Genomic DNA, 15,240 nt, shown 5'->3' with positions numbered 1-15,240 from the left:
CTCTGGTCCATGGGGGTCACGAAGAGTCGGACACAACTTAATGACTAAACAACAACAACAGCTGTTGTGCATCCATGAGAGAAAAACAGCTCCATTTTTAGTTCCAAGGCAGAGAAAGTTATTGGACAGGCTTGATCTTTCAGGTATTGCAAAACATTGGTGGTCTCCCTGCCTATTATGCTCCATACACAGTGCCTATCAGGAAACTACAACATCCACCATGCTTTGCAGTACCACTGAGTTTAGCCCCACCCAGCCAGTTCCTCTGATTCAGAACTCAGACAAGCGTTGACTTTTTTTTCTTATTTATTGACCAGTCATGCCTATGAGGGCAAGCACCTGTGAAAATTTTAAATGAGTCAATTCTAGCAGATTTAGAATCATGGAAGCATAGATTAATGGAGTTGGCCATCGAGTCAAACCCCCTGTTCAGCGCAGGAATCCAACTCAAAGCAGATCTGACAGATGTTTGTCCAAGTTTCTCTTGAATATTTCCAGCCTTGCCAAGCTCCCCACCTCTCCAGGTCATTGGTTCCACTGTCATACTGCTCTAACAATTAAGAACTTTTTCCTGATATTCAGCCGAAATCTGGCTTCCTGCAGCTTGAGCCCATTGTGACATGTCTTGCACTCTGGACCAATCAAGAACAAATCCTCGGCACTGTAGTTTGAAAAACATGAAAACGCCATCTCTAAGACTCATTTTTGTCTTTTTCTGTTATGCCACTACAGGTGGATTACACAGAACGCTTCCCATGTGTTTTGCCATAACAGCAAAACATCATACATCTCAGTAGACAGCAAATGAAACTTACACTTACCTTTGGAGAATTACCTGACAGCTAAAGTCTCAAAAAAGCATTTAAATGCAATGTGTAAAAAGCAGGGAAATATATATATATATATATTTGTCGTGTGTGAAAGCACAGAAAGAGCAAAAACATGAAACACTATCATTTCGTTATTCTCCAGAGCTTTATAATTGAGCCAGGTACTTCCTTAGTCAGCCCATAGCTTTTCTAAGCACAGGCCATTGGGGTTTGTCAGACTGTACTGCAGGTCGGACTGGCAAGAGTGTGGCACACCTACCCGTCAGGTCATCATTGGGCCATGAACCCAGGTCACAGGCTTTGCATGTATATTCATCAGAAACAAATTCGTTTTCCTTGCACCGGGTACAAGTCCAGCAGCAACTCACTTCCCCTTTGCGGATAACCTAAAGAGAAGAGGTGACAACATTTAACTTTCGGGGTAAATAATTTGCTTCATTCTGCTCCCTCTTTCTTTCTTCGTTTTAAAAAATCTATCCCTATTTTGTACACCGCCATCCTGTTCCGAGAACACTCCTTTGGAACTGGATGGAGGTCTGCAAAGCCTTTTAAGAATTGTGTGAAACTCCGTTTTGCATCCTCGTTTTTGCAATAATCATCACAGGTAGTGTGTGTCATAGAGCCAGCCATTGCAGGGCTAAAGTCCCAGGACTTTTGGAGTAGAAGGAACCAGGACATCATCTGCCATTTCCCCAGGTCTTCCCTGTTTCCTATGGACTTAGATGCAATTCTTTGGATCAATATACTGTTCTAATGCAATCTAATTGAGGTGGTGTGGTCTTGAGTAGGTGATTAAGAATCATTAGCTTTACAAAAGACCTGCTCCTCCTTTCTTGATATAGCCACCTAATCCAGCTGCCTGCATCTTATGGGAGTTGGCTGGGGGAGGGCGGTCATTACAAGCACCTGCACTTTTAAATTTACTACTACACCCACTGGTACCTATGGGAGAATACGAGGATGGTGGGATACAATAGCCCCCTGCTCAGATATCATCATTAGCCATCAATGCACAAGAACTTGACTTACATCTGAGTGCATTGTGACATTTGGAAGCCAGATCATGCACTCATGTTCCCAGTTTGAGCTCTTTGTACAAATAGAAGAACCCCCAAATAAAGTTACTATCAGACCATTCATCCATCTGTCACCAACAATAACTGGCATCTCAGACACTATCTTTTCCTAGCCATAAATGGAGATGTTGTGGATTGAATTTGGATGCTTTACATGTAAACCATGCACATTATCTGTAAGATCAAGCCATATCCCAATGTATCTAATAGCCACAGAAGTGGGCGCCCAACAGTAATGAAGTGAAACAGTATTATCAGAACTTAAAAGTAACTAACTAGAAATGACTAATTTCTTGTAATTAATTAATTCCTTTTTCTAATAAAGATAGGTATAATTACTTTACACTGCAACCACAATTTAGCAAGCGATACCATCATCCTGTTTGCAATCTCTCAGATTTTAGTTACTTAGGGTTTGTAGGTTCTTCACTTTAGTTACTCAGGGTTTGTAGGTCTGAAGAAGAATATTGAACCATTTAAGAGGAGGCTGTTAATCCTGTGCCTTTTAACTCTTCTGTTGAGTTCTGGTACGGTGCCAAAATGACTCTAAGGTGGACTGAAGCACCATGCTTTCTGGACCAAGATCCAGCAATATACAAAATTCAGATTCCTCCCCCAAGTGAACAAAATAGTTTATCCTTGCAAAGGAAACTATTCAGTTATTCTTGAACGGGAAATTGAAGACATCACTTTTGAAAACCGGTAACGATGATGATCACTAACTACTTTGGGCCTCATGGTATTATAGCTGTAACTAATTATTTGTTAAAAAATAACTTGCCAAGCTCTGGAGATAACGGGTACTGGTAATCAAGTGACAGGGAATCGGTGGAGGTGTTCATTGCGAAACCAACTCCAAAGGAAAATTTGTTACCTTGATTTCCCCTTTCTCGCATGGTTCGCTGCAAACAGATCGGATGAGGATGCTTTTCTTAGACCATATTTCATCATCATCCATTTTCAATTCACCATTGTCCCAACTCCCAACGTTGATATAGTCGTAGTAGTCCTTTCCCATTTCCTTAAAATTCATGATTTCATACCTTTCAGATGGAAAAAGACGAATCATTAGGTTGTGCTTAACACAGAAACAGAAGCCAATTCGGTTGCAGAAACGTTAAGTACGCAGATAGTAGATTGTGATCCTAAACACACTAACTCCCCTACAAAACTGATCGATGGAATGTTGTACATTCTTGGATCCCAAACTCCAAGAAAAGAGGGTCAGATGCAAATTTAACTATACAGCAGGCTCTCTAAAATTAGTGGGATCCCTTTTTGAGTCATATCTAACTTACAGTGCAATACAACTGAAAGATGGCTGGCTATAGTGGGTTTGGAATGAGACCTCTCTGATGTCAACACAACTGCTGTTGTGCTGGTTGATCTCAGGTCCACTGGGACACCTGCTTTTGGCAGCACAATTGCTGTGCTGTACGAGATTGGCTGGAAAAAGAGCAAAAGAGGGATGGTGAAAGGGAGGTGCAGGGAAGGACCTGAGCAGCCCCAGATCCAAACCCCTCTTTGCCCAGATTTGAAGCCATCAAGCTGCTACATGGTGCAAGGCCAGGATTAAGACAGTCCTAATGTTGTGAGCCACTTGTTGGGAGAAATGTGGCATATAACTACAACAACTACTACTAATCACAATCATAATCATAATCATAATCATAATCATAATCATAATCAATCAATCAATCAATCAATGGCTATATGGTTAGAGCATTCAAAGGGTGAGGATCAGATCGAAATTTCCTGGCCAAAAATAAGTGTCTTGTGACTTCATAATTTTTATTTCTATTCTATTTCTTTTCTACCTTTCTCCCAATACTGAGATGCAAGGTGGCTCATAACATAATTAAGAAAAAAAGATATAAATGAAAACAAAGTAAATTATAATACTGAAACATAATTAAACTAATCCTCATGTTAAAGCAACAAACTGATTAAAACAATTTGAAACCTTTTAAAAGCATATCAGGTTGGGGGGGGGATAGAGAAGGTGCTTCCTCCTTCCATATCAGCCAGTTGGGAGTCTAATCACACATTACTGGGAATGTATATTTTTAAATCAGTAGAAATGTTTTCCTTCTAAGTATGTAGATCCTTCAAACCTCCATGTCTAAGCAATCAACCTGGAAATGAAGCCTATGCTTTTTTTTCTCAATGACCAATCTGAAAACAAAAGGAAGCTCATTTTCAATATATGAAATGAAAGGTTGTGCTAGTTTTTTTTAAAGTCCTTTTCTTTTTAAAACAGCTCCACATCTAATGCCACACTGTTTCATTCCATTCTCTCTTTAGCTTCCAAAAGCCCGCCTGAATTAAAAAAAAGTCCTTGGCTTGCCCGTAGAAGGACAGCAGAGAAGAAGCTACATAAGCACCACTGAACAAGGTCCTTGGACCTTAGAAATATTAGCATTTGCACTACTGCTATAAAGTCACACTGTTAAATAAAATGACTTGGCTGATATTGAAATGCGGAGAGAAATTAAAAACAATAATTAGTTTGGTAATCAATTCATTAAACTGTCTAACAGTCCACATTAAAAAATGTTTAAAATGATTTTTAAAAAATCCCACTGCTCATCTATGGGTGGAGGCCAATCACTTTCCTGTACCCTTAAAAGGGTGGTTTCATTCAGCCCTGATTACAAGGATACATTGGCACAGCTGAATGGTCTTGGCTAGGAGCCACCATGATTTCATCGCCTCCATGGATTTGCCAAATCCTTTTATGAGCTTCGGAGACCGCAGGCATTTAAAGGAGTTTATTAAAACTGTAATCTCAATGCACCAAATAATTGCTGGTTTAAGTGGCTGTTTCAAGGCCTGCTGCTCACTAAGCACCTGTGCCACAAACTGAAATACAGTGGATTAAGCACTAGTAAGTTGCTCTTGGAAGCTTTCTCACTTCTCCATCTACCTCTCTGAAAATGAAGAGGTAGCTCAGTTAAAAACCTGGGTTCAAAGTAAGCGTTACAGTTAGCACAACATTAGACACATGTGTTTTGCCATAACAGCAAGACACAGAGCTAAGTAAGAGGTGAAAGACGTTGGTTTATTCTACCGTGAGCTTTCCTCATCTCCTTCTGTTGCAAATTAGCTTGCTTTTATGTTACAATTGGTCGGTGAGAGGTATACACAGCGTCCATTTGCAAAGCTGATGGCTCAGGTTTTCAAGGAACTACCTGCAATTTCTGTGAAGCTGATGTGTATGACTTGTTGGGCCCTTGGCATGAAGTCCTCTTTGTCCTTAACCACATATAGAATTGCCGCTTATGGGTTTGGTTACAATCTCCTCACTGCTTGTGAGAGGGGTTCTTCACGTAACTCTTGTGCAAACGGAAAGCTCCAAAGCTTCTCATGGGATGATCTATTTTAGGATGCATTAACAGAAGTATAGTCTCCCAGTCTTGTGAGGTACTACTTCCCCTCTATTCAGTGCTGGTTAAGCCTCATCTAGAGTACTGTGCCCAGATCTGGACACCGTATTTGAAGAAGGATACCAACAAACCAAAGCAAGTTCGGAGGAGGGCAACAAGGATGGTCAGGGGACTGGAAATCAAGCCCTAGGGGGAAAGTCTGAAAGAACTGGGCATGTTTAGCCTTGAGAAAAGAAGATTAAGGGAGAAGTATCGCAGTTGTCAAATACTTGAAAGGTAGTCATACAGAGGACGGGCAGGATCTGTTCTCAATCAACCCAGAGTGCAGGATGCATAATCATGGCTTAAAACTACAGGAAGCCAGATTTTGGATGACTATCAGGATAAAACGTCCTAACTGTTAGAGCAGTGTGACAATGGAACCAATTACCTCAGGAGGGTAAAACTGGACAATCACCTGTCAGATATGCTTTGGCTTTGTTGGACAACCACTATCTCAGTTAGTTCTTTGACTCAATTATCCTATAATTCTACAATCCCTGGCTTGCAGAACTGCAAGAGAGAGATCACTAGAAACACTATGCCCGTGAAGGCATTGCCCTTTGTAAGTGGAAAGCAGAAAGATGGAGAGGGAGAGGGAGAGAGAGAGATTCAGAAGAGGGATTTGGCACCAAGCTTCACATTCACAAAGGCCCTCATATTTAAATTTTCACATTACCTCCAAATGAAATTACATGCACAGTCTCAGAGGTACCTGGACAAGACTGAAATAAAAGGATGTTTAAGATACACCACATTTTTTTCTGACCCTCTTTTGCATTTCTTCATTTTTCAACATACTGGGAGCTTCCAAGAAATAATTATAAGAATAAAAAAGGAAGTGACCCAGGCTTTTTTCAACCTCTCAGAGACTCTAATGGCTCTAGAGTATACATGCAAATAATTCTGTCTCTCATGAGTACACACAGGCACACATGCATGCACACAGAGACAAAGAGAGAGAGAGAGATAAATAAGTCATGTGGTCTGAAAAATATTAATTCTCCCAATGAGGCTAATTTGAGAGACCTTTTCCTGAGCATTCGAAGTGGAGAGAAAGACAGAAGCAAGGAGAGAAACGACTTGACTTCCTGCCAAGGAGAAAGTACTTAAGCTTAAGGCTTTTGATGTCCTCTTAACATGATCTGAAGCATTTCCTGACAGAGGTTCTCTGTCAACCAGTAATTTATATTCAAGTTCCAAAAAATGTAAAGGATGATTTATACCCCTGGATAAATTCCAGGAAAGCCTATCAACTCAATCCATTGGGGCCCCTCTTCTCGACGGACGCTCAATGGTAAGGTGCTGAGCACTGCTTCTGAGTATCAATTGAAGTAAGTGCTTGCCTCTTTTTCCCCACAGGAGAAGGAATGTATTTTCAGCCATCTATCAAGGAAGATGCTTTGATCGAGTGTGTATTCAGCTTTAGCCTCCTGATGCAGTGGTTAATCTGCAGTACTGCAGTCAAGAGGCTATCTATGCTCTTGACCTGAGTTTGCTCCCAGTGGATTTAGGTAGCTGACTCAAGGTTGACTTGGCCTTTCATCCTTCCAAGGTCGGTAAATTGAGAACTCGGCTTGCTGCTGGGGAATAATGTGTAGCCTGCATAATTATGTCTGATCTGGCTACAGAGACAAATGCCCCTCGCTACATCCCATTTGGATTAGTGAAACATGCTCTAAGTAGGGCTGTTCCTGGAAAGTGTTTGGAAACTTCAATGGGTTCAAAAGGCCTCAGCCAGACAACTGGAGGTGGCTCCCCGGGATCACATAACTCCCCTGTCAGAACAAGGTTTCCTTCCTCAACTTGTTAATAATTGTGTGCCTTCAAGTTACCGGTAATTCTTTTTTCAACAGAGAGAAGCTATGCTCTCCATTTCTAATCTAGAAGAAGAAGAAGAAGAAGAAGAAGAAGAAGAAGAAGAAGAGTTTTGCCCAGAGAGAGAGAGGTTTTGTCAGAAGGAGTGTGTGCACTGCTTTTTCTGCTTTCATCCTCTGTGTTGAGTTTCAGTCTTCACGTCAGCTGGGATGGCAGTGGGGAGCGGGATTTTCTTATCCACACGGTTATCTACAATCCCAGTTTAGCCGTAAGTATTTTTGGGTGGCTCGGTTTTGAATAGGCAATTTAAGCTACTTAACTTTATGAAAGATCTGGTAGAGATGGAAACTGTCAGAACACGTTTGCCAATATCAAAACAGTTGGCTGCTATTAATAGAGTTAAGATAGGACTGGAACCTCAACGTTTGCTACTGCACCACAGCTGATGCATAAAAACTGCATTGAAAGAAATCCTGAATTCTCAAAAGCTTTCACAGCTGGGATCTGATGGTTGTTGTGGGTTTTTCGGGCTTTTTGGCCGTGTTCTGGAGTAGGAACTCTGTCCATGCTCTGTTGCTATTTGTTGGATAGTTGAGTATTTATAGCGGTGGGAACAGCTATTGTCCTTTCTCAGGAGATAGGGTGACGATGGTGATCAGCGTGTTTTTGTTGTGGAAGGCTGGTATGGTTTTTGTGTCTCTGCAGAGTAGTAGAAATGTTAAGGGACATAGTTCCTACTCCAGCCCTCTGAAGATGCCGGCCACAGAGACTGGCAAAACGCCAGGAAGAACAACCTTCAGAACACAGCCAAATAACCTGAAAAACCCACAACAACCATCAAATTCTGAATTGCTAACTGAATCAGGCTGACTGAGGCCAGTTTTTGTGAAGTCTAGATCAAAATAGCCAGCTTCAGTTCTGGAGTAGAATGAAGCAAATTTACAAATTGTCTGGTGTCCAGCATACAAATCAAATATGATGGGGCATAAATTATTTTTGCTCTTTCCTTCTTTTCTTCCTTGAAGAGAGCAAAATTTAAAGGTGCCAAGTACAGAAGCCCCTGCAAGTGAAATATGGTATGTTTACTCTTCTTTTTAAAGTCTTCCATATTTTCACATTTCAGGTACATCTGTGCCAAAAAAAAAAAAAAAGCTACAGCCATTTTAGTTTTCCATTGTGAGTTAATGAAGAGCCTAAAAAATGATTTGGGCCCAGAGCACTGATGAAAAAAAAATGTAAACAAATATTTTAAATCAATCAAGCAATAAATAAAATGAAATTGGATTGTACAAAGGCAACTCCAGACTAAATCAGTACACATCCCATAAGCCCTGAACTTGGCTCCAAATCGGACTGAGGGACCATGTGAAGCTATACCAATGTGCATTATGTCATGAGTGTATGCCATTGTGTATTATTTAAGTTATAAAACACCAGCCCATTCAATTATAAATTGCCCAAAGGGCACCAAAGCTCGTTGTGTTGATGAGGGATTCAAGCACTCTTTTACACACCTATTTCCTTACACTCCCGACAAAGAAGAAGATGGGAGCAACGATATTCTTGTGAATAATTGAGCATAATCACACCAAATAACAGGTCAACACAAAGAATGCACCTTGCATGAGATGATCAAAATGTTGCTGTTAGGTTGTAAGAGGGCAATTTGCTTCTTTTAACATAACCAGTCAGTTGTTCTGGGCTAGCTCTGTGTGTTCTTAAAGAGTCTTAATTTTATGCAGAGACCATTGAGGAAAAAATAGTCGTTGTTGCCTCCCCTTTGCTTTGCACGGATTTCACAGGGCTTGGAAATTCTCACTTCATCTCATCTATCAATTATGTGGTTATTTGATTTTTATCACGCCTTTGAAGGAATAGCTTTCATGTGTTGTTCCCATTTCTTCCCACTGCCCCTGGGAACATCCATTTCACTGTTGAGACCCACACAATTTCATCCCAGGAATATACAGTACCTCCAATTCAAACATTACATCCATGCAGGAGTGGGCTGAGTCCATAGATGCAGTCTAGTTTTTTTGAGCAGATTATAAAGCTATACCCTGACAGCCATGATGAAAACTTTGAGTCATTAACAATATAATACATTCTATGTTCTTTCAATTAATAAATTTTTACAGTACCTTCCTGGTGAGTCTCCATTCTCATCAAAGGAGATCATGTCCCCAGAAACCCCAGTGAAGTTGGACTTCATTAGAGAATCCAGGAGTTTCCGCCCATCTATTGGTTTCATAGCGTCACAAAGACCTGCGTAGCCCGGGCACAGCGACATCTGCATGTTATGGAGGCCATATGCCATGGAGTATATTGCATTAATCACAAAGCCCATTTTGGAATCTTGCACGTGTTGCGTTCTCAAGGTTAAGTTACCTGTTGGGACACAATGAAAGTGGGTCTTGTGAGCATCCTTGAGTCCACAGAGTAGACTTTTAAGTTCATATTTATTTATTTCTCAGATTTCTAACCTGCTTTTCTTCCTGTAGAACAGTGGCTTTCTACCTTGGGTTCCCAGATGTTTTTGGACTAAAATTCCCCAAAGTTTTCACCCTGAGCTGTGTTGATCAGGATTTCTGGAAGTTGTAGTTCAACATCTGGGGACCTAAGGATTGGAAGTTCTGCCCTACGGTAACAAAAAGCATATGGGAGCTACCATTAAACCACATTTGGAAGACTTCATTTTGCTTATCCCTGCTCCAAAAATAACATGGGTGTTCTCTAGAGCAAAGGGTTTTGCAATGACAAAGCAGCGTTCATCCCTATTTGGACTATTACATCTTTATTCCAAAAGCAGATTTCAGGGAGTTGCAATCCACAAATATCTGGAGGTCCATGGTTGGGAACCACTGCCCTAGAGAGAGCCTTTATTACACTTCCTGTTCCGCCCCATCTTTGCTACAACTTTGGAGTAAATTAAAATATATTTTAGCAATGCTGTAGGTACTCTCTGACTCTAGGAGACCAACATTTCCTCTTCCATCAGGTCAGGAGCAGCAAAATGACATTCTTTTCATAGAAGTCATCCCACGGGCTTCTCAGATAAGTGGCTGCAAACCAAGCTGTTGGCATCTCAACAAAGAAGCTCGTTAAAAAGAACAGTCAGGAGAAAATGTTCCCTGGCATATTAGCCTGTGAAGAACCATGAAATTTCCCTGCAACCCAAGATATTGCCATGACAACGAAATATTGTGTGGTGGCCCAAAGTGGCAAGCCAAAGCCAAAACACGTGTTTTGTGAGTGTGTGTTTTGGTGTGGTTTTTTGGTGTGGTTTTTTTTGTCAGGGGGGATGTCCGACTGTGTTGCAGCTTGAAAGGTGTTTGAGCACAAACAGCTTCTGTTGAAATCAGCGGGAGCTCTTGAGTTCAGAAGGACCTTTCGGGGACAATGGCCATTTACAAGTCATTCCAAATGGAACGCACCCACACCTTCCACTGGAAGTTAATGAATAGTGTTCAGCTGGGAAGGAAACTGTTGGGCTTTGTTTTGCCAAAGATGCTATTTATGCCCCACAATCATCCTGGGGAAAAAAAGTATAAGCACTTTATATAACACTGCGTCAGACTATGCAGCTTTTCCATATGCTCTATCCATATACAGAGTAGGGGCAGGATCTGTTCTCAATAATCTCTGAGTGCAACAGTGGGCTTAAGTTATAGGAAGGTAGATTTCGGCTGAATAACAGGACAAATATCTTAACTGTTAGAGCAGTACAACAATGGATCTAATTACCTTGACAGGTGGCGAGAGATCCAACATTGGAGTCATTCAAGAGAATGGCAGACACCCATTGATTTGTATTCCTGCATTGAGCAGGGTGTTGGACTCAATGGCCTTATAGGCCCCTTCCTACTTCATTATTCTATGATACTGCATTTACCTTGAAGGCACCTTTCCACAGAAAGAACCTGTTCCTACTTTTGCCTTTTGGGGGAGACTTCTGAATCATTTTTGACCATGAATGTCCTGTTGTTCAAGATCCATCATCAATGGATGGAAGTCATGCACCCTGAATGCATGACTTCCATCTGAAGCTAAGCACAGTCAGGCTGGTTATTGGGAAGGGGAAATACCAAGGAATAAGAAGGATTTCCAGGAAGAACTAGAAAAGAGCCCTGCCTGCCTGAAACCCATGACTATCAGTCACAGCTGACATTACTGGACTAAGATGGACCAAATTATCTGGTTCAATGCAAGATAATTTCCTTTGTTCCTGTCTTCAAGATTCATCTTCCTCAACAGGTTCTCTAGAGTCGTGGTTTGTATTGGAGGTGCTGCAGAGCACAGCTGTCTGGGGAATTCTGGGACTCGGAGTCCAAAAATACAACTCTGCATACCTCCAGTTCGTATCTTACATTTTTTCAGTCACTCTCTCAAAGGTCTTTCGAACCATGATAGGAAAAAAAACAACCCTGTGCTTTCCAAGGTGGGCATTTTTGTTTCAGGGCTTCCTCTGATGGTAGCACAAGGGAAGAGACACACACAGTGGGCAACCCTTATGGCACAACAACAACATTCACAAGTGTGAAGGCAGAAGAGAGGGTTCGGAAAAACAATGGGCACCATTGGAAGTATGTTTGGCCAAGAGACAGCAGCCATGGCTGTGCATCAACACCAATATCTCAGACTATCATAGTTTTTAAGGCACTGTGTGTCAAAGCGGAGAATGGCACCCGCCACAAAAACCAGCAGAGAATATTCAAGGGAAATTTTGCAGTTCTTTCTTTTTCCTATACAAGTAAAATCCCTCATCTTTTTTCCCCGCAGAAAAACTTTTGTAATTTAGATATAACTTATTTCAGCGGGTTGCCATGCCTGGCTGCTGAGCCAAGAGCTGGAAATACTTCAGTGCCTCCCATTGAGAGTACCAGCTGAAATTACGTGGAGTGTGTGTGGCTGATGGGGTGAAGTGCCCCTCCACCTAAAGCAGCCTTGGGGAAATTACACAATTCCAGAGTGTGAAAAGAAGCGACTGGCAAACCATTTCTGAGCACTTTATACTTAGGGAGGGTCACCATAAATTGAAATTAAAGGGATAGAACCTCCTTCTCCTAGCTCAGCTGCAGTATGAGGTTCAGAGCACAACCTCAATGATCTACCACCTTAGGTAAAAGGTAATGGTTCCCCTTGGCATTTAGTCCAGTCATGCTCATCCCCGTTTCCAAGCCGTAGAGCCAGGATTTGTCCGAAGACAGTTTCCATGGACACGTGGCCAGTGCAACTAGACATGGAATGCTGTTACCTTCCCACCGAGGTGGTACCTATTTATCTACTTGCAATTTTTTACATGCTTTCGAACTGCTACGTTGGCAGGAGCTGGGACAAATGATGGGAGCTCACTCCGTCGCGTGGATTTGATCTTACGACTGCTGGTCTTCTGACCCTGCAGCACAGAGGCTTCTGCGGTTTAACCCACAGCGCCACCACGTACCTCTACCACCTTACTTCCTCCTCATCTTGCTGTACGTGTGGACACAGCTTTATGTTCTGATTGAAACCCAGTGTCACTCAGTCCATCTTGCAGCAACTTGCTATCTCACCCTATCTAACTCTTTGAGGAGTATCCCACAGCCTAAATGTGGAACAACCCACTCCAAGAGGCTCCCTGTCATATGCACATTATTGCACGGACAGTGAGAGTGGGCACACAATAGACAGCCTGAGGCAGAGGGATTGACACTTATGTAGTTGCCCTGCTCTTCCTCAATTAGGCCATAGGATACCAGCATTCATTCCTTCTTCTTACAATCTCTCTCTCATAGCTTTTTTTCTTGCTTTCTATCCTCAAAAGGTATTCACAAAATGCAGGGCAGCATATTCCATTTTATGTTCTCAAAGCAGACGTTTAATACCGTCACATTTTGGGAACCATTAACGGAACATTTCTCCGAAATAACAGTGGTAGAACTGCTGCTTTGTCACATTAGCATTTTCTTTTTGAAGGGGAGAACGGGCCCGTCGGCGTTAGCAACAAGCAGTGGCATAAATGTGACAACCAACTGCCGGAAGCATTTATGGAAGCAATCCAATCAAATGGTTTTTTTTTTTTAAAGGAAAGTTGTAGGGAGTGGAGAGTGATGATATAAATCCTCCAGGCTATTAAAAGCCTGAAAAGGATTGCCATTAGGGATGGGTGTGAACCACTTGGTTTGGCGGTTCATGCCATTTTTTTTTTTTTTGGCTAAACAGTGTTTCCAGCCCCGCCTCCTCCAGTGGGCAACCACTCAGAGGGAGCGCCCAACCTTCCCTGCTCCGCCTACTCCAGAAGCTGCCTCTTAGTGGACGCCTGCCAGAGGGGGTGGGGCTGGGAAACACTAAATACTCGTTCAGCGGAAAAATAAACTGCCACTGATGGTTGTTGTGGGTTTTTCAGGCTCTTTGGCCGTGTTCTGAAGGTTGTTCTTCCTGACGTTTTGCCAGTCTCTGTGGCCGGCATCTTCAGAGGACTGGAGTAGGAACTCTGTCCATGCTCTGTTGCTGTTGGTTGAATAGTTGAGTATTTATAGCTGTGGGAACAGTTTTTGTCCTTTTTTCAGGAGACAGGGTGATCAACGTGTTTTTGTTGTGATAAGAGGGGAGAGATTATCTGTTACTGTGACTGATGGGTGTTGTTAGCTGGTCTTTTTTGTGCAATGATCCCTGGCTCCCTGGCCCTTGTGGCTGGGTAGAGTTCATTGATCTTTTACAGGCTGTATTTTTCAATATTGGGAGCCAGGCTGTGTTTAGTTTTGGCACTGAGTTTCACAGAATGCTTCAAGGCTGTACATGGACTGTAGGGATATAAATTCCCAGTGGTCTTGTCCTTGCACAGGAAGATGTGTAAGTGCAATATTCTCCTCCTCAAGATTGAAGATAATGAGAAATTGTTTGGTATTTTCAACAGATTTATCACCTTTGCAAGAATGACATTTTGCAAAACTTCCCCCCCTTTTTTTGTGCATTCAATTTCTTCTTTTTTTTTCTTGCCATATTTGTGCAATTCAAGCAATTGCACAAATTTCCCAACAACAACTTAGAACTGCAGAGCTGAACGGGACCCTAGGGATCGAGTCTAGCCCTTGTCAAGGAGGCACCAAGGGGGATTGAACTCTCTACCTCTGAGTCTATAGTCAGACATCTACATCGTTGAGCTAGCTATCCAACAGTTTAAACACTGTCTTGATTTCAGCTTGTGTGATTATCTACATCAGTCCTTTGGAGCAGCTGCTGGGCATGTTCAGATAATATCATTGCAGGTGTGCAGAAGAGGGCTCAGTGTGGGACTGGGCCCTGCGCCTTTTGATTTCCTTCACACTGCTAAGGACTAGAACTGCAATGTGATTTGGAAAGAAAATTTACTTTAAAAATGATTTTCCCCTAATTTAGCGCTATAGCTGATACAGCGCTAATGCAAACACTTACTATGTCTTGTCAGCTCAGCACTATTTCACTTGCTAAACACTTAAAAATGGATTTAAATGCAGGGAAAGGGGTGGTAAGAGGGTGGTGACAATGGGAGAGATGGATGAGGAAGGAACAGGAATATGAGGCATTTGAACAGTTTAAATGTACTTTCAGTTTCTGAAGACATTTCCTTTATTTTGAATTGAAAAAGAATGCCTGAAATCATGACAGGAGAAATTTTTGGCACACCTTGGTTACTGATAACTCTTAGGGCATCTGTTCACTTATATTCCAAGATGTTCTTCGGTCTCGCTTCACATCTCATTTTGCCATTATTCAACTTTCTCTGATTTTTTTAAAAAATTAGTCCCACTAAATTTTAGCCCTTCTGCTACTTCTCTTTCAATTCCAAAGGTTTTAATTCTCTTTATGCAGTTCAGCACCTCAGATGCAGTTGCCAGGCAATCTCCAAGTACATTCTCCCCGCCCCTCAGTTTTTTTCTCTTTTTCCTTTTTTCTTTGTACAAGAATACTTTGGTGACTGACAATACAGGATGGTAGAAATGTAGCCACATTCACGCTGATTCAACTTAAAAAAATTAATTTTGGAACACTCTGCTGCATAAAATGAACAAACACCCTGCAAATAGAAAGCTAGTTCCACAAGGAGAAAATATTCAGTCTAGGCCAACATAT

At 41.8% G+C, this 15,240-nt stretch overlaps 1 protein-coding gene across 6 annotated transcripts in view; it reads right to left on the bottom strand.

Annotated features, from left to right (window-relative positions):
* GRM5 (glutamate metabotropic receptor 5) overlaps positions 1-15,240 on the bottom strand; it is a 289,531-nt gene that overhangs the window by 57,710 nt on the left and 216,581 nt on the right. For all 6 annotated transcript variants that reach the window (XM_072993554.2, XM_078390140.1, XM_020810962.3 and 3 more), the window contains exons 5-7: positions 9,291-9,537; positions 2,781-2,949; positions 1,090-1,216 (exon numbers count right to left, since the gene is read on the bottom strand). In XM_072993554.2, the coding sequence (XP_072849655.2) occupies positions 1,090-1,216; positions 2,781-2,949; positions 9,291-9,537 (543 nt within the window). The remainder of the gene's footprint in view (positions 1-1,089; positions 1,217-2,780; positions 2,950-9,290; positions 9,538-15,240) is intronic.

Source organism: Pogona vitticeps, chromosome 3 (assembly GCF_051106095.1).
Source record: "Pogona vitticeps strain Pit_001003342236 chromosome 3, PviZW2.1, whole genome shotgun sequence".
In the NCBI taxonomy this organism is placed as follows: domain Eukaryota; kingdom Metazoa; phylum Chordata; class Lepidosauria; order Squamata; family Agamidae; genus Pogona; species Pogona vitticeps.
The sequence above is the reverse complement of the archived record's forward strand: the minus strand, read 5'-3'. Positions and strand labels throughout refer to the sequence as shown.